At 40.9% G+C, this 25,741-nt stretch overlaps 1 protein-coding gene across 3 annotated transcripts; it reads right to left on the bottom strand.

Moving 5' to 3' along the window:
• Window positions 1-3,996: 3,996 nt before the first annotated feature.
• LOC307039424 (uncharacterized protein) lies at window positions 3,997-10,388 on the bottom strand. 3 transcript variants are annotated; one of them, XM_079681498.1, is made up of 8 exons: window positions 10,329-10,388; window positions 7,949-8,223; window positions 7,685-7,789; window positions 7,188-7,298; window positions 6,579-6,762; window positions 4,989-5,149; window positions 4,491-4,639; window positions 3,997-4,298 (listed from the first exon to the last, which is right to left on the bottom strand). In XM_079681498.1, the coding sequence occupies exons 2-8, from the start codon at window positions 8,090-8,092 to the stop codon at window positions 4,286-4,288; spliced, it is 867 nt and encodes a 288-aa protein (XP_079537624.1). In that variant the 5' UTR covers window positions 8,093-8,223; window positions 10,329-10,388; the 3' UTR covers window positions 3,997-4,285. The 3 variants fall into 3 exon arrangements, with proteins under 3 accessions (XP_079537624.1, XP_079537623.1, XP_079537625.1); XM_079681497.1 differs by lacking the exon at window positions 10,329-10,388 and adding an exon at window positions 8,880-9,340; XM_079681499.1 differs by lacking the exon at window positions 10,329-10,388 and adding an exon at window positions 9,182-9,340.
• Between the last annotated feature and the right edge of the window lie 15,353 nt (window positions 10,389-25,741).

Raw genomic sequence — 25,741 nt, 5'->3', positions numbered from 1 at the left:
CCAACGCTTCCAACACTTCTCTGCCCATTGACTTTGCCTCGCTTTTCGCCGAACTGCATTGTGGGGAAGCAAAGCGAAGATTTCCAGGATTTTCAGGATTCAAAAGTTGAGCAATGTTCAACTTTTGAAGCTGAGCTGGAAGCGTCAGCCAATCAAATCCCGTTTATGTAAATTTGACAGTACAAGCGCTAGCCAATCAAACCGCGTGCAAGCTGGGAGAGCCAGACCGCAGTATTCCAAACGAGAAATTACGGTAGCAAATCACCCGGTTCTTTACGACCAGAACTATTTACCGGGATACAAACCGTAGGAACCAGGCATGGAGGGAGGTGGCAGAGACAGTGGGTGAAACTGAGAGGTTTTCGCCTGTTTGGGGAGTTTATATATATATATATTGCTCGCATAAAATCCCCGGGTTTTTTTCCTTTGTATGTCGGGGACGGGAGAATCATGTGATTGGTTGTTGGTCGCGTTGCTCACAAAAAATCCCCAAGATCTCAGACACGCCCAGCTCCAAGATTTTCAAGATTTTTTCAAAGCTGCTGTGTGGACGTACCGTAAGGGCTGTAAATATAATAAGCCTTTGTCTAAAATGGACAACATTGTTAGGAGATTTAAACTATACTGCGATTCTGCACTGCGGTCGACTCAGCCACCTCACGAGTTTGTTTTTTCAAATCAGCTGCTCTTCATTATTCCTGCTATATTTGACGAGTGATACAAATATTTGTTACCATAAGTTCTTAAGGAAACTGACACTGTTGGACTCAGTTCTAGTTTGACTTCTACCAGAAATAAAATGAAGAACTTTTACTGTGTACTTTGTGAGTAATCCTCTATCAAAGTGTCCTCCATAATGCATGTTTTCTGCTATCTTTGATGAATGATAAAAATATAATTTTACCATTAGTTCTTAATGAAATTGATACTGTTTGACTTTGTATTAGCCTACTACTTACAATACATTGAAGTACTTTTACTGTGTATTTTTGGAGAAATCCTCTGTCAAAGTCCCCTGCTGAGAACAAAATCAAGCCACTTCTGCTAAGTTTGATGAGGGAATTCTTTTTTGTTGCCATTAGTTCTTCGTGAGATTGATCCTGTTGGACTCATTACTAGTGAAACTACCCCCGCAAGTACTATGAAGTACTTACTGTGTACTTTTCCAACAATCCTCTGTCAATGTCCCCTCCTGAGAACAGCAATGCATGTTTCTCTGCTATTTTGAATGAGCGTTAAAAAACCTTTCTTCATGAGACTGATGTTGTTGGACAGAGTATTTTAAGAGGATGGTAGACTTGATATCAGCAATACTTCCAGTCAGTACTCCGGCAGCAGCATTTTACACCTTGGAAAGTCTTTAGAGACTTGCTTGGATAGCTGGTCACAACTATCCTTCAGCACACTGACACACTCTGTCACTCTTGTTGGCCTCTTATGAAGCTGCTGTCTTTTAAAATATGATTATTTCTCTGCTCCAGTTCATTCCTCGCAGATTCTTCCATCAGTCCCAGTCATTGCATGTCAGTCAATAGAGCTTTGAAAAATGTGTCCAATTCAACAAAATGTTTTTTGTGAGTGAAGGCCAGAGCTACATTACTGTACATTGTTTGATTGTGAAATTACAAGGTGAGAGAAAATAAATCCACATCTTCCTATGAAACCTATTTTATTTCCTTTTCCATGTTATACTTATACTAACTTGCATTAGAAGATTTGCATGTTGAACTGCATGCTGATATATCTTCCCCAGCCTCAAGGAAATACATTAAAAAAAAAGATGATTCATAATTTTTAAAAATTGATAAAAATGTATAAATTAATAATGTTATGTACAAACATTTCAAATTTAAATATAAATGAAAAAAAAGTTTACTTTTGAAATGATTTCTCACAAAAACCTTTCTAAATTAGAGTAAATCATTACAAATGTTTTATTCAATAAACGTTTTTCTGCCTACAATAGTTGAAATTGAACGCAAACTATATCAAACACTACATGCATGGCAATTAACCCATTTGTGCCCGCTATTTAAATTGACTTTGGTTAGTTAAGACAAATATTTATATTATATATGTATATATAGCATATAATTGATGCAGTCTTTCTGAACACTTTTTAAAAAATACTGCAAATGAAGAATATTTTTATTTGTCTGCACAGAGAGTGCCCAAACTTACAGCAGTTGAAAAGATTTGTGGAAGGATAAATTCTTCATGGGCTTCAATGGCTCTTTAGTAAAGGGTGTTTTATGGTTGCTTGTATAATCCTCAGATCGTGGTTTGTTTAAATAACTAGTGACATTTTAATAAATATTGCAAAAAATGGCTCCAAAAAAGGCATACAACCTGGCCGGCTTAGCCAGTGTGTATTTCTTCAAGCACCACAAGATTCAGAGTTTATAAAGTACAATTATTGGCCATTTATTGTGTCATTTCTCCAAACACATACAGTAAAAATGCCTTTTTTTGAAGCCTTAAAATGGTGCAGGAAAATGACTTGACATTGTATTTCACTGTATTATACTTAAAGTGCCCGTGAAGTGCATGTTTTTGCGCCAAAATTAAATGGCAGTTTCATTCCTTACATATCATTGTGCCTGTTTATGGCTAAAATAATTTTTATTTATTTATTTATTTATTAATTATTAATTTTAATAATAACGGCCGTCTGAGCCTACCGGAAGTTGCAGACGATAGCGGCTGTGACGTCACAAGATGGGCCCAGTTGTGATTGTAAACATGGCGGAGACTTTGGAAAGTGATACAGGTGCGAGAGAAATGATTGATTTTGACAGTTTTTTGGACAGGATAGATGAGGAAAGTGGCACCGAAGATGGAAGTGACGATGAGGAAGCGCAGGACATCATTGAACCCTACAGATTTGAGCCGTCAGGGACGTCAAGTGGGGAGGATGATGGCGACGACATGGACGATGGGGAAGACATTGACCGGCTACAGAACACTGAATGGTTAGCAGGTTAGCAGTGACTGTGCTGTCACTGTCGATTGGAAAATAGGGGGGGGGGGGGGGGGGGGGGGGGGGGGGGGCGTGAAGACTGAAGGGTCCTTTGCCTTGTTTAAAATCTCTGCTTGGGCTCAGCCTCTGGGAAATAATGAGCTTATGGACATGTCATCTGCTAGAGTATTATTAAACTAGAATTAGAACTTTCTGGTCATTGAATTAAAACATACGCCAGGGTGACCAGCCCTGTTTTTCTGCTTATCTGTAGTTTATGGGAATAATTCCACCTATCAGATAATCAGGGGGCGAGAACAAGAAATTATTTTCATGCGCACATAGTCTAACTTTATTGGATCTTCTGCATTAAATTCAACAATATAGAGTTCCAAGTTAAAATGATAAAATCCAGTTACCTTGCAAAATGTCGCAACTTGACAACACTGAAACATCCTGGCATTCCTGCTAATCATAATGTCACATCTGTTTTATATGTTTTAGGTGTCAGTGCGACAACTGTAACAACATGGACACTGTAGCCGAGAGGGTGGGCTGTCGGGAAATCCCCGCTGTCACCAGGACCATGGAGGAGGATGGTATCCACAGCTGTATAATCGACCACCCCGGCTTCCGATCTGGCTGTCTAGACATCTGGGTGCTGCGTATAGCATACTATGGATACAGGCAACATTATGGCCATCTCCAGCAAGAGGGCAATGAGTAAGCCTTACAAACACTATTTACAATAAAGTCTATTACTAGTATATAAATGTATCAGTTTATATGATGTCATGAAAACTTTTGCAACTTTATACGTTTGAATATTAGTCTTTTATGATCTGAGTATAAGAAAATGTAACTTTGAAGTTTACCTATTATCATCTAATGTCCTTCATTTATAGTAGTCTCTTGACAGTAGCTGTCATCATATCAATGCTATAATGTTTTATCTTGCAGACGCCACCGATACACAGCCTACCGCCAGCTGGTGAGACTTTGCTGGGGTTACCTAGGACGCAACATAAGAGTGCCACTGCCCTCTTGTGCAGTGAACCAAATTTGTCTACAGTTTCCATCCATGGACTATCACGGTTATGAAGAAGGACAGTGACAATACAGTTCTGAAGTGAATGTTTAATACAGTTCCACAGTTGAAGATGCACAGTGACAGACTATTTGGTCTTGAAACGACTGGCATGTGCCTTGATGGCCTCTGCTTTGTCAGGCTTCTCCATTGCCGAGAACAGAGTGGGAGGCTCCTCCAGCTGTACAGGCCTGTCTGTGCTGGGTTTCTTGCAGAGGTCCACCACCTCTCTCATGAGATCATCCACATAGCCTGCAACAGTGTTCAAAGACAGAATACAAAACTTGCACTTTATAATGTTCTCTGATAATAAATGGTGTCTGTCATCAAGCCGAGATCATTCTTTCAATTGGGAATTTGAACTGAATTAGTTACTAAATCATTAGTACCGGTACATTACCAATCTGGACAATATTATTTTGAGTAATTTCATTTCAAACTCACTGAATGTTGCCTCTACTAGGATCTTCTTCACAACATGACCTCCAGCCTTGTACTTGGGGTAGCGGATTTTGAACCTCTGTTCTCCCGCCTTCGTAGTTGCAGTATGTCTGCTGACATTCTCGTTGTAATGCAGTCCGGCAAGAAGGGTTCTGTTAACATAAACAAAGAAACAGTTTTAAAAATGTGAAAAGAAATATCTCTCTTTTGTAATTATTCCACGTCTATACATGAACAGCTCTATTAAACTTGATATTGATTCAGAAAGTGATTTAGTGTTTTATTTTAGTCTTGGCAATGTGTGTCTTGGAGTTCGACAACTTCATCACAGTTCCTTCCTCCATTTTGACACACTATGGGAGATGTGACGTAACGTCGCAATCTTTTATACAGCACGGGGACCTGGTTCAGCACGGTAAAAAGACTCCCATTCCAAGTAACTGAAACAAGTCTTTAGCTGGTACAGTACAAGCCTTCTAATTATATGCTGAAAAGACCAACCTGCACAGCATGCCAGTGTAGGAGTACACGTAAGACTTTGGTGAAAACTGAATGATGAGGCTGGACCTTGGACATCTGGTGTACGGCAGAGAGCTTGCCGATGTCCTTGCACAGCATCTTGTCTGTCACCAGTTTCTCCAGTTTGACAGCTGATAGTGAACCTTCAATCAACAGATCAATAAATCAATCATCAACAAATCTCAATGGCAGTGCTTGACATTATGGATTATCAATTCTGATGTTTGTTGCTCAGACGTAACATTTTGGATTATGTACCCAACCATAAGACAGTCAGTACATTGTTGTTGCTGGTATGTCCTGGGTTTTTAATCACTCAGTATGCATACACTGTATACATTCCATACTTCTTTTGGCGGTGGATGACGGTTAAAATTACAGTCACCGTTGCTGGGGCAACAGACGTAATTTTAAATGTCACGTCTGCCGCCATATCAGAAAAAGGAGTATTGACTCTAAACTAGGGGTTTCACCAACTAATCGACTAGTCGACTAGTCGACTACCTTTACAACTAGTCGGCGCTGTAGGCCCTAGTCGACTAGTCGTGAAAAAAATTGAGGTAAACGAGGTGCTGCAAAATGCTCCAAAACACGTCCGACATTCTTATGTCTGGCAGTACTTCAACAAAGATGTAACCAACTCCACAGTGAAGTGTCAGTTGTGTACAGCTGTACTGAAGTACAATACAAATGCATCTGCTATGCGCAACCATCTGAAGATGAGACACCCGCTGCCGACAGCTAGCACTAGCAGTAATGCTAGCACCAGGTAGCAACGGACCGGCGTCAGCACTGAACAGAGGCAAACGACAGCAAGAAAACACGGGTCAACAGTGATGCGGATGATGAGCTACGGGATTACTGGCAGCGGACACCGCATATCCCCACAATGGATAATCCACTGGAGTGGTGGGCAGAAAACGTGCACCGCTTCCCCCGCTTTCGAGGAGCTACCTGGCTATTCCAGCCACAAGCACCTCGAGTGAGAGGGTTTTTTCCCTGGCAGGCAACACTGTCACCCGAAAGCGGTCAAGCCTCCTCCCTCACATGTCGATGCGTTGGTGTTCAAACCGAACCAAAAATATGGAAAGGTGGACGTTATCGTGGAGGACAGCGAATAAAGTGTTGCGCACTGGATTTACGTGACATTTATGTAAACAAGAGTTTTTTGCTGTCGATTTTGGTGAGTCCAGTTACTGTTTGTTATTTACTCAGCCATGTAACACAAATTAAAATGCAGTGTTTAATGTTACTGTATGAGTTCCAATATAAAATACAGTTGTACACCTCTCTTTGTGTGTCTTTATTATGACGTAACGACTAGTCGACTAGTCGACTACTATTTTGAAAAATGCCCTTGAGCTTACAGATGGCTTTCAGCTTCTTTCCCAACAGCTGCAAATACAATAAATAAAACTGACATCATAAAGAGATCTATCTATTTGAGTGAGGTGTGCAAATAAGATTTGTGACACTGCATGCTGCAATGTCTGTCTGGTGATAACAACTTTACGATAACTCAATAGAAAACTCTACTCCTTGAACTTCAAAAGAAACAACATTGACACATACACTTGGCTACATGCCAGATGTCATACAGATTTTTTGTGTACGGCATATTCTCTCTAATCCATTTGGCAATCTGGCGATGTCGGTCTGTGACGAGAGTGCCAATCTCCAGGATGTCCTCAAAGAAGGCCACTATCCTCTTCAGGCCTTCCAGTTCCATATGGTAGCTCCCACCGCACTCGTTGCTCTGAAAATACAGCAGGGAACATTCCAGTTAGGCAGATAACTATACAGGAGCTCTGCTAGAGGCAGCCTGTGGTGGCTGGTCAGGTGTAGCTGGGTCTCTGGTGCCATGGACTTTCAGCTTTCTCTGCCTCCCTGGTACTGGTAGACTTGCAGTCAGCATTTCGGGCGTCACCTGGCATGCTGGAAAGGAAATGATCAATGGAATACTATATTGTGTTTATATAAAACCACAAATCTATGTTGATCTGTTGCTTACTATTTAGAGTTAACAAACTCAACATTAGAAGGAATATCCCGTACTGTAATACAGTATTATATGACACACTCGCTCATCCTGTCAAACTTTTGTGTTGTTTTTTTTTTAGGAACTGATTAAACTTCGATTTAATAGTGCAGTACTATTAACCAATCAATAGTGGCATTAACCTTTGACTGTGTCTTTGTTTTTGTGAGTTGTTTCCCAGTCTGTGTCTTGATGCTGACAGTAGCTGTTGGAGTCCAGTCTGTCTGGCAGGCCTGATCTTGACTCTGTCGTTCCTGCCAGGTGAAAACATACATTTCATAGTGTGATGTTGTAAAATATTTTCGAAGGGTTAGAAGTTATCAATATTATCATGATAAACATGTACCCTACAGTAATGCTTAGCTAGAGCCAATGCATATGTAAGTCAATATCATGCCTGACTAGCAACTTTCTACAATAATTATATTTAGCAGACTGGTTTGCCGGTTGCATGTTTGGTGTTTGGAACAAGACTAATGCTAAGCTTTTTGTTTTACATAACAAGTGTAAGATCTAAGGAGTGCATATTACAAAGAAGTTTTTTTTTCATGTTTCCACTGTGTGTGCCAGTCATGATAACGTGCAAGGTAAAACCATCCAATGTGCTCATCTAAAACAAAACCTGGGGGCAATCACAAACCTGTTCCGGTGCCATGTCTGTGTCAGTGGCCATCTCCATTGATTCCTCTGTGGAAGCAAAACTGCTACTCTCCACTTCTGATTCTGCCAGGAGTTCTTCTACTTTCTGCAAATGTACACAATATGAAATGGAGAAAAAAATTATTCAAAACAGTATAGGCCTACACCTTGCTCATACCATTTCAACAATAATAATTCAGGAGACTACTAGCTACCGGAATTAAATCCTGATTTAACATCAACAAATTAGGCCTAACAACTTTACCCGCTTTCTCTCTCTCATTGCAAAAGCAGATCGAGCCGGTCTTGATGTTGACAGTTGTCTCACAGCTGAAGTCCCAACTCTGGGGAAAACAGTTGGAATTGCTCCCTTCTTCAGGATCAAGGTCCTCTTTGTCGCAATGCCCATCTGCGCTCATAGTAGAGCACTTTCATCAAAGGAGTCCCTTGTGAAGTGTTCACTGCACAGAACACTGTATTTGGTAGGCTCCCAGTCCTTCCTGGTTCTCTGTACTTGCTTTGCCCATGCCTTTGACAGATCTGTAGAAATAAAATAAATCCAACCATTAATAGTCAAAAGATAAGCTCTCTATTCTATAGGTAATCTATTATGACATCATTAACATGGCCATGGAAGTCAATTACGTTGAGGACAATATTTTGTCATAGATCTAGACAAGGATGTAACTTTGGTTTGAGAAGTGGGGGGGACACAAAACAGGGGGTCCTCCACAATGAAAAATGTTCTCGATTTAATTCCATTTCCTGCCTTTCTACAAATATATTAGGGACTATAGTGTTAACAAATCCAAGAAAAATGTGTAGTGTACATAATGAGTGTGCACACTTATCTTGTATCCTATCAGTGTTAACCTGTTTTATTTGTGATGACCTCACACCCTCTAGGGGGGTCCGGGGGCATGCACTCCGGGAAGATTTTTTTCTTTAAATTGAAGTTGAATGCATCAATCTGGTGCACTTTGAGGGCAACATTAAGAGATTTATGGATACAGCTCTCAACACTCATATGAAACATATATTTCAATAATCAAAAAATATTGGAAGGATTTCTTAACCTATTTTATACAACTAATATTACATAGATAGAAATATTTGTTTACATAGATGACCAATGACCAAACCCACTGAGATAACTTAGGCCACAGTTTACAATCTAATCACTCAGAGTCCTTTACCTCCCTGAGCTGACGTTATCTCTCTCAGGAGAGGACTCTCCCTCTCCTTATTGTTGAAACAGCTAATCTCCGTTAGCTCGGAGCTAGCACCAGATGCTAACAACAACCCTGTAACTTAGGGTGACCAGACGTCCCCGTTTTCCGGGGACAGTCCCCGTTTGTATTGGCCTGTCCCCGGTTGAAACTGTCCCCGGAAATGTCCCCGTTTTTTAATATACGTTATAAACACATAGCAAGGTTAAATAAAACGTTTCATGTCAGGAAACACTGGGTAAACAGGCCGTAGTCAAACCAGCCCCTACTTCGGAAAACACAGTCAAGCCTGCCCGCACGTTGTATTGCGGTGCGCGAATATCCTATGCATTACGGTAGAGGCCTGTAAAAACTGCCTTCAAAATAAAAGCGTTTACTCGGTCAATAACAAATATACCTAAAAAACACACCAAACATATTCATATATACTGGAGCTTAAATTAAGAAATATGTAGGCTACTATATAATGTGATCAATAATAATTTAAAACAAATGACGTATAAATACCACATTATAACTGAGTGAATGTAAAATGTAAGGATACAGTTATGAAGACATATCTGACATTTTCACTGGGTGACTATTAAAATGTATGCTGTTTAAAATCTCAAATTAGATCGATTGATAATATTTTGATTATTATTTAATGAAAACCATCCATAATCAAAGAGTCATTCGAAGTCAATCAAATAATTATTTCACTTCAGGGTGATAGCAGGAGACCCCATCTAGTCAATCAGAGCAAATCAGGCAGTCTGATGTAGAATTTCAAAATAAAATACTTTTGAAATCTCATATATGGGCTATCGTCCTTCTGTTTTTATACAAGAATAAAAAAAAACTTTCAAATCATCAAAGACTTATTTCGCTCCAGGGTGATAGCAGGACACCCCATCTAATCACTCAGAGAGAATCAGGACAATCTGATGTAGAGTTTAAAAATAAAAGACCTCTGAAGTCTCATATATGAGCTATCATCCCTCTGTTTTTAGATAAGAATAAAACAAAAACTATCCAGTATCAAAGACTTATTTCACTTCAGGGTGATAGCAGGACACCCCATCTAGTCACTCAGAGAGAATCGGGACAATCTGATGTACAGTTTCAAAATAAAAGACCTTTGAAGTCTCATCTATGAGCTATCGTACTTCTGTTTGTATCCAACAGTTCAAATGTTCAAATTACATTGAACCAGAATTGTCCCCCTTTTTTCTTTAACAGTGAAGAAAATTGGATATGTTAATGATATATTGACCGCAAAACTCAAAATGTCCCCGGTTTTAATTTAGAACATCTGGTCACCTTACTGTAACTCTCTCAGTCTCTCTTTCTCTCTCTCTCTCGAATCGACCAGTGGCCTTTATTTGTCATGAACAATCAACGAATCTACGAAACAATGACACCAGCCAGGCTCACCTTCATCTTTTGGGAACAGAAACATCGCCACTTCGGGAGACTTGACATTACTACAGCCAGCGGCAATGCATCGCTTCCCGTGTGTTTTTCCTCCCTTGTCAACTGCGGATTTCCAGGCGGCAAATTCAAAACTTGTGAAATTCGTTGCTATTCCAACATCTTTTGATATGGGTTCCAATGGACAATTTTGGTCATTACTATACGTATTAGCATAAAAGATCATGCACAGGCGCACACTTCACGGGGTCTTTAAAGACAGGACTATTCAGTTAAGAGAAGAGAAAAAAGGAAATCAAATTGTTATAATGGGTAATGTAACATTAATGACATACATTATATGAGGTTCTTGAGCCGCCTTAATGCACGGGCTGACCTGGGCTGAAGCCCAGGGGCCAACGGATATCGGGGGCCTATCATGAGCCAATACAAAAAAAAAAACTTTTTTTTTTATTTCGGATGTTTTTTTTAAATGTTAAATAAAAAAAGTCTTGGCTTTCAGAATATGTAATTTTTACATCCAAAATCACACGATAAATAACTGTTTGAAGCTTGTAAAGGGAAGAAGACAGCTCTCCCTCGCCACTCTGCTGTTCTGCTGTTCCACTCCCTCCACTGAAATTATGAATGTAAGGCGTATAGTAATCATAGATAACATGGAAGGGTCCGTTACAGTTTGTTTTCATCTGGTGGAGAAGTGCGATCACAGAGCCTGCCGAGGTTTTAAATGACTTTGATTTGTTGTTTAAATAGGGGGCCTACAAAACCAGGGCCTGATGGCAGGTTAAGGCGGACTAGTCATGGGTGTCTCCTTGGGTCATTTTGTGATGAGTGCCAGCAGCTCCTCAAAGGACGCTCGTTGATTCGTCGGACGCGGGCTGCTTCCCTTTATATACAGTCTATGGCTGCTTCACAACGTTCACAACACAAACACATTACTTGAATCCTGACAAGATTCAGATTATTTTGTGATCCACTGATTCTGCTAGATTCCAGCTGCAAAGTAAACTCTGGCCGCTCCAGTTGGATTTCAAAGTGTGGGAGTGGTGAGCAGAATTCTTGCTACTTCGAGTGGAGCACTTTGGTCCACACCATGAGAGATAAGAAAATCAAAGATTTCACTCTTTGACTGTGTCAGGATTCTCATGTTATGTCACGTTTGTAGTTTGGTATGTCTGGTTATGGGTGTTTTTCTCCTTGTATATTGTCTGGTCCTTCTTCCTGTGTTTTTCCCCTGTTGTTAGTTTCCCTGGTGTGTCTAATTGTCTGATTGTGTTCTCCTGTCACCCTTGTGTTTCTCCTCCCCTGCCCGGCTGTTTCTCGTCCTGTATTTAGTCTTGTGTCTTCCTGTCTTCAGTGTGGGTTCGTCTTTTGTTGGTGACTGTGTTCACCGGGGAGTATTCTGTTTGTCTATATTATCCTTGAAATAAAGGTATTTTCAGCGTTATCTGCATTTGGGTCCTGCTTGCTTCACTCACCGTAACAGACTGATATGATTTGTACATTTTCATAACCATTTTTGATCAAACATTTGTACAAAGTATGTCACTATTTCATGTTTAAAATTGCAAACATAATAAAAATACTTGATATAAACTTTATTTACTCTATCAAAATCATATTGGAGTTTTTTTACTGCAAAAAAACGTAAGAAAAAAGCCTTAAAACATGTTAATAAAGGTTTGAAAAAACGCCTTCAAAACTTTTCAGTAAACTTTTAAAAAGCGCCTTAAAAAAAGTGTTAATAAAGGTTTGAAAAGACGCCTAAAAATGTGTTTATAAAGGTTTGAAAAGAAACATATTAAAAAGTGGCAGCGGTTGCTACTCCTCTGCCGGGGGTCCTGCCAACCCTATGTCCTGTGCAGTTGGAGGTTCCGCTGGGGTTCCTGCCAGCTCCATTTCCAGTCCCGTTGGAGGTCCCTGCGACTACTCTCCTGCCGGGGGTCCTGCCAATCCTATGTCCTGTGCCGTTGGGGGTCCTGCCGACAACTCTTCTGCCGGGGGTCCTGCCAACTCCTGGTCCTCTTCCGTGGGGGATCCTGCCGAAGCCTGTCCCACCGGCTCCGGTTGCTGTTCGGCCGACACCGTGTCCTGCTCGGCCTCCGGAGCTGTCTGGTCTTCACCCTCGAGCCCGGCCCCCTGAGAGCCACGGTCTTCACCCTCGAGCCCCACCCCCTGAGTGCCGCGTTCTTCGCCCTCGGGCCCGGCCCCCTGCCTCTTCCTGCCGCGGTCCTCGCCCTCGGGCCCGGCCCCCTGACTCTTCCTGCCGCAGCCTTCGCCCTCATGCTCGGCCCCCTGAGTTCGCCCGCTGTGGCCTTCGCCCCACCATGGACTCTGCCTTGCCCCCGGGCCGTCCACCCGAGTCCCCCACCTTGGATTCTGCCTTGCCCCCGGGCCGTCCGCTCGAGATCCCTTCCGGGTCCTCCGCTGTGCTCCTGGGCTGTCAGCCCGAAACCCGTCCTCCAGACCCCCCCCACCCACCCTGGTGGCCCTAGTTTTGTGTCCCTCCATCCCTTGAGGGGGGGGGGTTCTGTCAGGATTCTCATGTTATGTCACGTTTGTAGTTTTGTATGTCTGGTTATGGGTGTTTTTCTCCTTGTATATTGTCTGGTCCTTCTTCCTGTGTTTTTCCCCTGTCGTTAGTTTCCCTGGTGTGTCTAATTGTGTTCATCTGTCGCCCTTGTGTTTCTCCTCCCCTGCCCGGCTGTTTCTCGTCCTGTATTTAGTCTTGTGTCTTCCTGTCTTCAGTGTGGGTTCGTCTTTTGTTGGTGACTGTGTTCACCGGGGAGTATTCTGTTTGTCTATATTATCCTTGAAATAAAGGTATTTTCAGCGTTATCTGCATTTGGGTCCTGCTTGCTTCACTCACCGTAACAGACTGATATGATTTGTACATTTTCATAACCATTTTTGATCAAACATTTGTACAAAGTATGTCACTATTTCATGTTTAAAATTGCAAACATAATAAAAATACTTGATATAAACTTTATTTACTCTATCAAAATCATATTGGAGTTTTTTTACTGCAAAAAAACGTAAGAAAAAAGCCTTAAAACATGTTAATAAAGGTTTGAAAAAACGCCTTCAAAACTTTTCAGTAAACTTTTAAAAAGCGCCTTAAAAAAAGTGTTAATAAAGGTTTGAAAAGACGCCTAAAAATGTGTTTATAAAGGTTTGAAAAGAAACATATTAAAAAGTGGCAGCGGTTGCCGAGCAACGTTGCAAAGCTGCGGTCGTTGTGTGGGTGGGCGGGGCTTAGCGATCGCTCGCTGCTTCGATCTATGGCGTCACGTTCTAGATCGCTTTGGTCCTTGAAGTTTACAATGACGTAGACATACCTTCCTGCAGATAGGAGCAGCTTCTACTGTCAGACAGTCACCTTAAGACCAGTTCCTTCAAATTTAGTACAGTAGTCCACACAGCATTGAAAACAATCCACACTATTCTTTGAATAACAGGATATCTAAAAACAATCCACATTATTCTTTGAATATCAGGATATCTAAAAATAATTCAGATTGTTTTTTAAATTGCTAAATATTTAAAAATAATCCCGATAATTTGTTCAGTTGCTAGATATTTAAAAATAATCAATAACAGTATTGGTTCAATTGCTGGTTAGTGGGTTAATACAGTTGTAATGGCCATGAACAGCCAACAGAAAGAGGCAATGCCAGAGCTCAAAGTGACTCTGTTTCCTATTGTTGAGCCCTTTGTTAAAGGGGTGACAGGAGATCAGTGGGTTCTATTAAGATCAGGCAAACCTGATGGCGCCACCTTAATCGTGGTGGCAGACCTTGTTCTCGAGGTTGTAACGTCCCTAACTAAGGCCATTTTGGCTGCTTGTACGGGCATGAAGACGTCTGCATCTGAGGAGAGCATCAGGTCCAGCCTGGGGGACGCGCTCTCCCAGAGTATCGCCCAAGCTCTGGAGGTTGCGAGCCAGGTGGAGGACGACAGCGTGGAGCTTTGTGCAGCTGTCATTAGCAAAGAGGTGGCAGCGAGCGTGAACTCTGCCCTCTCTACCCCGATGCACACTGCTGAGCGCGTCGTTCGCCCCCGCAGGCTCAACGTTATGGTGGGGCACACCTGCATAATGCTGAAGGCCTTTGCAGGAAAAATTTGAATTGGGAGATGCCAACGTAGAACGCGTCAGAGAAAATTAAGTCCTGCCCCCCTGGAGAAATCATTGGTGGATAACGAGGAGCCCAGAGCCGAGTCACCGGTCTCAGTGGTTTCCTTACTACTAGGAGTCCAGGAGCAGAGTTCGTCAGGGGACTCAGTGATTGACATCCGCAATCATAAATCCGTCGAAGAACTCATTGACCAGGAGCTGAGAAAATTCACCGATCCTGTCCTGGACGATTTGCCTGACCAGGTTTATGCTCTGCTGCAAGAGGAGTGCTCTCTGGAGATCGCCAACACCGCGGTGGGCATCACAGCCCTTCTGACCCAGCAGGAGGAGAATCAGGGGAGGACGCATGTTGGCAAGTCCACCAGTCAACAAAAACAGAAGACCAAATGCAAGCAGGGCGTAAAGCTGAGGGTGAAGAACTGCTTGGCAAAGCGTTTTGCCAAAGCTTGGATTCATCGCATGGTGGTAAAGCTTAAAAATAAATTCCACCCAGAGCCCAAAGCTGAAACTACGAAGTCCATGATGTCAATGATGAGCGGTGTAAGTGTTCTTCTCATGACTGAGGGAGGTGAAAAGGGGGGGAAAGAAATGAGTGTCTTTAAAAGGTTCAAGGACTTCTCCAGTGTCAAGCATTTAGTATTTTCTGAGGCACTCGACGACATGTTGTACAGACACATTGCTAGTGGTATGTCGCACAGTGACTTCCCAGAGCCTGTCAGGCACTCGTCTGTCAGGACGTTGCTCGTTCCTCAGGTGCATGCCAACATGTACGCGGAGATCCGCAAACAGGCGTGGCGTTTCGTGTCGCTGATGAGCTGGTTTGTGAACAATCAGGTCGCCACCCAGAGTCAAAGGGTTTAACAGGCCATAATGGGGCCTGAGGCTCCGTTTCAGTCAGAGGCCTTGGTGGAGAGGAGCAAGGCTTTGGAGCAAGCCACACTTTGTGAGGAGAGAACTGCCGGGCCTTTGAAGGAGGACGCAAACAGACAGCGGGATTTGAATAGAGTCTGCATTCAGATTTTTCTGGAGAAGCTGGTCACGCTGGCCTTCAAGAAATCTAAAGTGGGGCGCACTATTGTGGACGACAGGGAAATCATTAAGAGCCTCTTTGATAGAGTTTGGGCTGAGGTGCAGCACGGGGACTTTTACACCACCCCAACAACCTTCGCTGACCTTGACAAGATTTTCTACCAGCACTTGTGCAAGATTGCCGGCTCTCAAGATATGGTCCTGGGTCATTTGATTTTAAAGGACCCAGGACTTGGAGCTTGTATAGTCTGGTCCGTCGATGATCGCCTGCTCAACCCACCTCAGAAACATAGAACCATCTGCAGATTCTTTAGGTCTGTTGGAAAAGCCTTCTCCAACATCTGGAGGAGCGTTCAGTAAGTGAACTGTGCCGCAGGGTTCCTCAGGTTTCCCCGCATTTTAGCATTTAACTAAAAATGAAAAGCCTGTAGCGTGCAACATTTAGGGGGATATTAAGGGTAGATCTCCACGGGTCTTTGTCCTTCTAAATCCACACGGGTTTCCTCCGAGGGAAAAATGTGCTTTGGTTTTCCAAACTGATTCCTGAAATCAAGTAAAAAAAACTCTAAGAGTGGACAGCCATTTTGAAGGAACAAATGTCCAGGGGTATTTTTCCGTTCAAAATAGAGGCGGGGTTGCTCCAATTTCGCTACATTGATTACATTAAAAAAAAACTCGTACATTTCTTAAAATAAACAATAAAAGCAATCATAGACAAATGTCTGGAGGACAAAATCATGGAAATTAGGAACATTTGAAGAGGAAGAATATTAATGATAATGATATTGTTAAGAATACTGTATTAAACATTAACAGTATGCACATTCATTTAATACAAAAATATTGTAGCTGATTCAATCAATTAAAATCAATAAATAATTATAATCTATTCATCTCTGTATATTTTACATCTTTATTCTAAAGGTTATGTTCATATATAATTTATAGCCTAATTTGAATCATATTTTTTCATGCATCTTATTCATATTTAAAAACGTTGGTACTCAGTGGAATATATATTTGTTTCTTACAGGAAGCAATACGCTCATCTTTAAGTCAATAAAATCATTTAAAATTGATATTGTGAGTCAAGTTGTCGTTTATTTAGCTTTCTGTCGTCAGGTCAAGTTGAGCCAATCTCAGAAGTTTTGATGTGATAAAAAGGGGTGATTATCTCATTGCCACACAAATGACATGGATGGTTCCCTGTTATGTTCTTTGCAAGAAAAAATTATGAGCACTACTTTAATTGAATTATGGGTATTTTAAAGTCAAAGTATTTGTGCTATCCAGCTGATTAAGATACACATACACGCACACACGCACGCACACACACACACACACACACACACACACACACACACACACACACACACACACACACACACACACACACACACACACACACACACACACACACACACACACACACACACACACACACACACACACACACACACACACACAGTAGCAAGCATGCGCACACACAGACACACACATCATTTTAAAGCTACAGGTGTGTAGACCTGATTTCATCACTCCATGATCAGAGCTTCCAGGCATTTCTCCGCTCCTAGTTCATTCCTCGCAGATTCTTCCATCAGTCCCAGTCATTGCATGTCAGTCAATAGAGCTTTGAAAAATGTGTCCAATTCAACAAAAAACATTTTTGTGAGTGAAGGCCAGAGCTAAATTATAAATTGTTTGATTGTGTAATTACAAGGTGAGAGAAAATAAATCCACATCCTCCTAAGAAACGTATTTTATTTCCTTTCCCATGTTATACTTATACTTACTTGCATTAGAACATTTGCATGTTGAACTACATGCTGGATATCTTCCCAGCCTCAAGGAAATACAATAAAAGAAATGGATCATAATTTTAAAAAAATTGTAAAAATGTATAAATTAATAATGTTGTGGGCAAACATTTCAAATTTAAATACAAAATGAAAAATAAGTTTCCTTTTTAAATGATTTCTCACAAAAACCTTTCTGAATTATAGTAAATTATTAAAAAAGGTTTTGTCAATATACGTTTTTCTGCCTAAAATAGTTGAAATTGAACGTAAACTATATCAAACACCACATGCATGGCAATTAACCTATTTTTGCCTGCTATTTAAATTGACTTTGGTTAGTTAATATAAATATTGATATTATATATATATATATATATATATATATATATATATATATATATACTGTGTATATATATATATATATATATAGCATATAATTGATGCAGTATTTCTGAACACTTTTTTAAAGAAATACTGCAAATGAAGAATATTTTAAATTGTCTGCACAGAGAGTGCCCTAACTTACAGCAGTTGAAAAGATGTGTGGAAGGATAAATTATTGATGGACTTCAATGGCTCTCTAGATAAAGGGCGTTTTATGGTTGCTTGTATTATCCTCATATCGTGGTTTGTTTAAATAACTAATGACATTTTAATAAATATTGCAAAAAAGGGCTCCAAAAAAGGCATATATAACCTGTCTGGCTTAGCCAGTGTGTATTTCTTCAAGCACCACAAGATTCATAGTTTATAAAGTACAATTATGGGCCATTGATTGTGTCATTTCTCCAAACACATACAGTAAAAATGCCTGTTTTTGAAGCCTTCAAATGGTGCAGGAAAAGGACTTTACATTGTATTATACTTAAAGACAGGGCAATTCAGTTAAGAGAAAAGAAAAAGGAAAGCAAATTGTTATAATGGGTGATGTAACATCAATGACATACATAATATGAGGTCCTTGGCACTCAGACTTTAGAGGGGTCATTGTGTGATCATGGGGCATCACCCTTACAGCATCAGGACAATATCATGGAGTCAGACACTGGAAGTGTGCTGGACAGGCTGAGGCGTTGACTGGGACTGATGGAAGGATGAGGCTGATGAGACTGAAGAATCTACGAGGAACGAACTAGCGGCTGAGAAATAATCATATATTAAAAGACAGCAGCATCATAAGAGGCCAACAAGAGTGACAGAGTGTGTCAGTGTGCAGTCTACCATCTTCTTAAAATACTCTGTCCAACAACATCAGTCTCATGAAGAAAGGTTTTTTAACGCTTATTCAAAATAGCAGAGAAACATGCATTCTTGTTCTCAGGAGTGGAGATTGACAGAGGATTGTTGAAAAAGTACACAGTAAGTACTTCATAGTACTGGTGGGGCTGGTTTCACTATTACCGAGTCCAACAGGATGAATCTCACGAAGAACTAATGGCAACAAAAACGAATTCCCTCATCAAACTTAGCAGAAGTGGCTTGATTTTGTTCTCAGCAGGGGACTTTGGCAGAGGATTTCTCAATAAATACACATTAAAAGTACTTCAATGTATTGTAAGTAGTAGGCTAACTAATACAAAGTCAAACAGTATCAATTTCATTAAGGTAAATTTGTCTTTTTATCATTCATCAAATGTAGCAGAAAACATGCATTATGTACTATGGAGGGGACTCTGACAGAGGATTACTCACAAAGTACATAGTAAAAGTACTTCATTTTATTTCTGGTTGAAGTCAAACTAGAACTGAGTCCAACAGTTTCAGTCTCCTTAAGAACTTGTGGTAACAAATATTTGTATCAGTCAAATATAGCAGGAATGAAGAGCAGCTGATTTGAAAAAACAAACTCGAGAGGCGGCTGAGTGACCGCAGTGCAGAACCGCTGTATATTTTAAATCTCCTAACAATGTTGTCCATTTTAGACAGAGGGTTATTATATTTACAGCCCTTAATAACATCCATTTTCTGGGCTCAATATGTGTCTTGGCCGTTTTCGTTGTGATCGCTAAATTCCCCCTGTTTATAATAATCAACGTTCCTTCAGCAGGATACTGTAGTGATTCAAAGTGTGATTTTAGCAAACGATTGCTTTTGTTTTGAAATCACTTCCGTGAGTTTCGCCCCGCCCCTCGCTCCAAGGACCATTTGACCATTTAGTAAGGTAAAAAGCAAAAAGCAAAAACGCCTCTCAGACGCTCTTCCGTTTACGTGTTTAATAAAGAAAAAACAATTGGACGGTAGATACACGGATTAGAGAGCTGCAAAGAGTGATAGCAAAAGTCTGATCATTGAGAAACAAGAAACAAGAACTGCAAACAAAAAACTATGTTAAAACAGAGAAGAAAGACTTATAGTTTACATGATTACACAAATGATTTGTTTGCAACTTATAGTTTTATTTTTTAAATTAAATTAATTTTGCTTGACTCAGTTTTTTTCTTTCTTAAACTCTTAGTTTTGCTTGATCCTGAGAAAGTGTTGCTTTATCTTTATGGCACAAAACTAATCCCGTAAAATAAGAGTTTCTTCTCTCTTCTCCTTTCAGTAGTGGTTGAAACTGCTCTGGGTGTACTGGTGTTGTGTGAGTTATGCACCATGAGTGAAACAAATAAATGTATAAAATAAATGATTGAAAAAGTATTTACATTTTCTGAAAAAGTGAGAAACAAGCATTTTGCTAAATCTGCGCTACACTGTCACCCTGAATGATGCAGTGCCTGTACCAACATCACTCATTTCATCGCATGTATATGCTGTATGGTCGTGGTTGATTCATCCCTCCCTTCATAAAGCGTTTTGTTTGTGAGGTTCCTCTTGGCAGGCCAGGCTTTAGTCTTGATTACAGCAGGTGGCTGTTATCCGCTCCACCAGCGGCTGCATGGCACAGCCTCCAGGGCACTTCGAAGCTAAAGGTGAGTGAGGGAGACAAGAGAATTAGAGAGGCAGACAGAAAGGTTTTGTGTGTGTGTGTGTGTGTGTGTGTGTGTGGGGGTGTTTGTGTGTGTGTGTGTGTGTGTGTGTGTGTGTGTGGGTTGCGGGGGGGGGGGGGGGGGGCAGAGGAAAGCATCAGGGCTTACGTGTACCCCCAGACCAATATGAATTCACACAATCCATAAGGATCTCATCATGGACCCAGTAAATCCAACTTAATTGACTGCAAATCTGGATACAGCAATCCACAGGTTTATCTTCTACCAAACTTTCCCACTCCCTCCGCCTGCACTAATTGCTTCATATTCTTCCTTTTCTCTCTTGATGGTAGTCAAGTGTCCATTTTTCAGTTTATAGAGACCTTTATACAGTTCAGACCAGGGGCCTCATGTATAACGCGATGCGTAGGATTGACGTGGGAAGGTTGCTTACATAGTAGAAATCCGAAAAATAGGTCAATAGATTTTCCGCCACTTTCCGATTCACCAAACATTGCGTACCGGCGAGGAAAGTGCGTATGGCACTTCCTATGCCGGTTTCCCTTCATAAATCACAACCGACTCGAAATGCGGTGCAGCTTTTGCGGGCTTCACGTAGGTCGAGATAAATCATATTGTTTGGCGGATGCAGTTTGAACCAGAGTAGCAGCATGGAGGTCGGATCGTCACCAACAAAAATAAATAAGTGGTCCGAAAAAGGTTAATGACAAAAAATAATACACATAGCCTTCCTCAGGCAGTGTGTTTGTACCGGGGACAGGAGACCCCCCCCTTGATGAGAAACTGTAAGAAATGATCGGGGAATCCCTCCGGAGTGGATCATGCCGATCTAGATCCCTCCGCTTCGCGTCGGGCTGCTGATCAGCCTGTCGGTGTTCTTTTGCCCATAAGGACCTCGTCGCTGCACATTATCCCTTACATAAATGAGGCCCCTGATGTTTTCTTATGTTTATTGCTTTTCTGTTGAATAAATTGCTTTTTATAAAACTATTCATCTCCAAAACTGCCTCCTTGAGCCCAAAATCTATCCATCCATCCATCAGAATCAGAATCAGAAACAGGTTTATTACTATAGGTTTACACTTACGAGGAATTTGACTAGATGTCGTGGTGCATACATAAACGTAAAACAAGAATTAAAACACAGATAGAGAACTAGAAACATATTTAAAATAATACAAAATAGAGTAAAATATAACAGTATTTAGATTGCAATGGAATGGAATACAAAGGAATAAAATATGGAATAAAAATATAAATCGGCAGTAATAAGAAAATAAATCAGATATTGTTGTACATTGTGTGCATTAATGTAATGCATAGAGTCTATGTGATGTGGCTGAGGTTAAGTGTCAGTGGGGGGCGGGCCTTATTGATGAGGCCGGTAGCGGAGGGGAAGAAACTGTTCGGGTGGCGAGAAGTTTTGGTCCTGATGGAGCGCAGCCTCCTGCCAGAGGGCAGGGGGGTGAACAGTTTGTGTCCAGGGTGGGACGGGTAGGCCACTATCTTCCCTGCCCGTCTCAGGGTCCTGGAGGCGTGTAATAATGTTCTCCAGGACCCTGAGGCGGGCAGAGAAGATAGTGGCCTACCCGTCCCGCCCAAGCACCCAGGAAGTGCGCTGGACTCAGATGAAAATATTATTGGTGGCCAAACGGCTGTACTACACTTCCGTTTGGTCGCCAGGCACGGAAACGCTTTTTCCCATTGACTTACATGGGGAAAGAGTGGTCTGTAAATCGTTGGATAATTTTTTTTAAACTAAATAAACTACCCAGTATGAACACTTGTATAGCCCTTATTAAAAACATGCGTTCCTCAAGTTGTAATAATGTGCTAATAATGTTATTCTGAGAGTTATTTCCCTCTGCATTATGAACGCGCATCTAACCCACAGGACCGCGCCGCACGGCACGTTCATGTTACGTGTCCTGACCAATCAGAGCACACTGTGCTCACAGGGAGGGTGGGGGCTGGAGCTATTGGAGCTACAACGAGCCGTTAAAGGCAGAGAGTGAAATTCAGTGAATATACGTAGTTTACAGAGATGCAGTTTGAGAAACCAATGTGAGTTGCGTTTATCTTTACCCATGGATGCACAATAAGAGCGGACCCATATCGTCTTACTGCCATCCCACGGAGCTGTAATAATGGTTATATAACATGTTTGCTGTAATTCATTATTATACTACATGGGCTGTATGATTAAATCTTGTACCGTAAATGTTGTATTAAATAAAGTTAATAAAGTTAATAATACCGGCGTTAGATTAACGTCCCCGTAGATTCTTATTGCACTAAGAAGCTTATTGCACTATATATATATATATATATATATATATATATATATATATATATATATATACAGTGCAATCATTCTTTCATGCTAAATTAAGCTCTGTTGCTTGGATATCACTAGATCCTTTTACAGCGTAATATAAGTACATAACGATTGATGTGCACATTAGCATAATTACTAGCTAGCCGCTAGCTGCTAACTGCCGCCTCGTTAATATCAAATCCATCATAATAACAAATCATTACCATGCTATCATGAACGTGCGGTGCTGTTAAGTGTACGCAAATTGACGTGCTTGATGTGTGAACGAGCATTTTGGTTAAAGTTGCGCATGCGCTATGAGCGCACATACGGGTACTTCTCAGGCATGCTGGGTAATCTGTGACGTTTCGCTCTCTCAAAAGTTGGGCCATTTTATCATTATGCACCAATGAGCAACTCTCATAGGAATTAATGAGGCCCCGCCTCCCACGCTGTATCCAGTTCTTATTATACATCCATGGTCCCACCCTGGGCCCTGGACGACGCTGCTATCGATATCATTTCTGTTATGTTGTGTAACTGTTTAATGGTGTTATCTTTATTGCTACCCCCTTCCCCGTCAATTTATAGTGTTGGTCCACAGCGCAAACGTATTAGTTTAACAAAATCTGTATCTAAAATTGTGGCATGGATACGTTATTTTCCCCTGTGCAATTCTCCATTTACTCAACAATAACACATAATTATCCTTGTGTTTATTTATTTGTTTGATTAATAAACACAAGTTTGAGTCCGTCAGGACCGAGGGTCGGAGCAGCTCATTTGCTTTAGAGAATATTACACCCGGAAGTAAGTATTCTCTCCGCTTCGCTTGACAAACCCCGTGATAGTCCTCAAGCTCTGTGATTGGAGAGTGTGCTCTGAGGGTTACGCTGAGCGTCGAACAGCACTTGAAATGGGATGGAACCGCGGAAGACTGTCCAAAACTGGATATGAATGGGTCCACCCCGTCCCATAATTTTGCAAATATGGCACTAGCCATCGATCATCTTAAAGAGCAACTTCCAGGTTAAAGACACCTGTGAATAAATGTGTAGGAAAATGATGAATACACTAGATTTTCAAAAACATATACAGAAATATACACTACAGTGACATCTGGCGTCGTTTTTGTAAGAAATGTTCACTTCCGCATAAAAAAGCCTCGGCACGTGACCCCCTGCGTGTGACGTAACATGGGGGAAACAAGGGGGAGAGCGGCCTGTGTAACGTATTAATAAACATGGATCCCAATGCTAGTTTCGATTGCAGTAGCCATCGATCATCTTAAGATGTGATCTACTTTATTGATCTCAAGTTGGAAACATTTGCGTTACATCAGCATGTGTAACAGTTGTAAATATGCAGTGGTGTTTATTTGTAAATCATTTAGTATAATCACACAAATTCTGTGTTTTATATTGAATAATTCTGTGTTTTTTATTTATTGATTGTTCAATACCTGACAAGGCCGGAGATGAAATATCTACATACATCCTATAAGAGCATAATACATATAATATCAGTTAACATAAGTGTTTCAACATAGTTAACATTGCTGGAGGTGTGCACAAATATTGATAGATGTCTTGTAATGCACTATTGAGGAACCTGCGACCCAAGTTTTCCATTCATTGCATAACTACACCGTTTGTGTATATGATATGTCAATAAACCTTAGAAAATCTTGAAATTGTCACGATTCTTGTGTTGTGTCACGTTTTTAGTTTTGTGTGTCTGGTAGTGGGTGTTTTGCTGTTCTCCTTGTCATGTTTTCCTCCCTGTGTATTGTCTGGTCTTTTTCCCTGTGTTTTCCTGTCTGTCGTTAGTTTCCCTGGTGTGTCTAATTTCCTGATTGTTTTCACCTGTCACCCCTTCTGTGTCTCCTGTGGTCATCAGTGTCAGACCCGCCCCTCGAGGGGTGAGAACCAGAGGGGTGTAGGTGACATTTGACCAACTTTACAGGAGAGCCTAAACAAAAAATGACCATACTTTGTCCTGACTTTGTTTATTAAATTCAATCTTTAAAGTCCATGAAATCTCCAAAATAAACGTTATTCTGTGTTAATAAATCGCTTCATCACTTTCCACTGTTTCATTTGACATATCAACATCAATGATTCTTTCCATAAATACCCCCCAAATAACCTGAAATGTGTGCCACTTTCCCGTGTTATTCCGCTCCGGTAGCAAAAAGCTTGCCAGCCATTAACCCAGCTGTGTGACGTCAAACGTGGCAAACACCAGCCTCGTCTGGATTGTTTGTTTTGTATCCTTCCGCTATTTTCGCTCAACATATGTGTAACCGGACCTCGCTAAGCTTTTTTAATCTAACAATTCATGATGGTGAAGCGATGTGTAGTTCAGTTTTGTGGTAATTCAAGCCTGTCAGGTCACAGTGTACACAAATTTCCGAAAAATAATATTGTAAATTACGTACTTTGTAAATTATTTACATCATGTGAAACCATTTTAACCAGTTCAGCTGCATGACTTATGTCAAATTACAGATTTGGCCATTGAAATCCCTGATAGCGGCCTCCCGGTTCAGGGTAAGTCTTCCGTATCTCGGTTACAGCACATGCAGGCAGCGGGACTCTAATTTTTGGGCCGAGTACACCCCGGCACCAACGTACATACTGTCGATAAGCTGTATATCGATACTTCCTAATGAAAAAAAAGTATACAGATTACAAATATATTTGGAGAAAAATAAAATGTTATGTAGTACTATTATGTAGCAATGGTTACAAATTGGCTTATAACATGATATTTTTATTTTACTTGTACAAAATAAATATGAGGTTGTACATGACTGCTCGACAGAATCATAGACCTCTTATATATTTCCTCAGATGTGTAGTTGTTTCTTTTCCCAAGCATACATTGAACTTGCATACACAGAAAACATAAAAGCCAAGCTGTTTTTGACTACTTGAAAGCGTTTAATGGTATCTTTAAAAGTGTACCATCATATCTGTAGCGACTAAGAGTATTATATGAAAGCAAAGCTGCAATAGGCAGTTGGGTCAATCAATATTTACTTACTGGTGTAGTGGGCCATCAACTGCTCTGTGTTGTTGTTTTTATTGAAGATACGCTATTTTCAGTGTCCAAACACTGAGACAGCCTTCTCTAAAGCCTGGGTGACTAATAATGCACCTTGGTTTCTCGTCGGTGTCTTCTATCTGGTCAGTAGG

This window comes from Notothenia rossii, assembly GCF_949606895.1.
Source record: "Notothenia rossii genome assembly, chromosome: 5".
NCBI classification, from domain to species: domain Eukaryota; kingdom Metazoa; phylum Chordata; class Actinopteri; order Perciformes; family Nototheniidae; genus Notothenia; species Notothenia rossii.
Note: the sequence above shows the minus strand (reverse complement) of the source record. Positions and strands in the feature narration are given on the sequence as shown.

Bases quoted from the DNA above. Each gene is read 5' to 3' on its own strand.
- LOC307039424 (XM_079681498.1), bottom strand. From the start codon at position 8,092: ATGGGCATTGCGACAAAGAGGACCTTGATCCTGAAGAAGGGAGCAATT. The intron at 7,299-7,684 runs GTTTGTGATTGC...TTCACCTGGCAG, and splicing joins CAGACATGGCACCGGAACAG to GAACGACAGAGTCAAGATCA. The intron at 4,640-4,988 runs GTTGGTCTTTTC...TTATGTTAACAG, and splicing joins TACACTGGCATGCTGTGCAG to AACCCTTCTTGCCGGACTGC.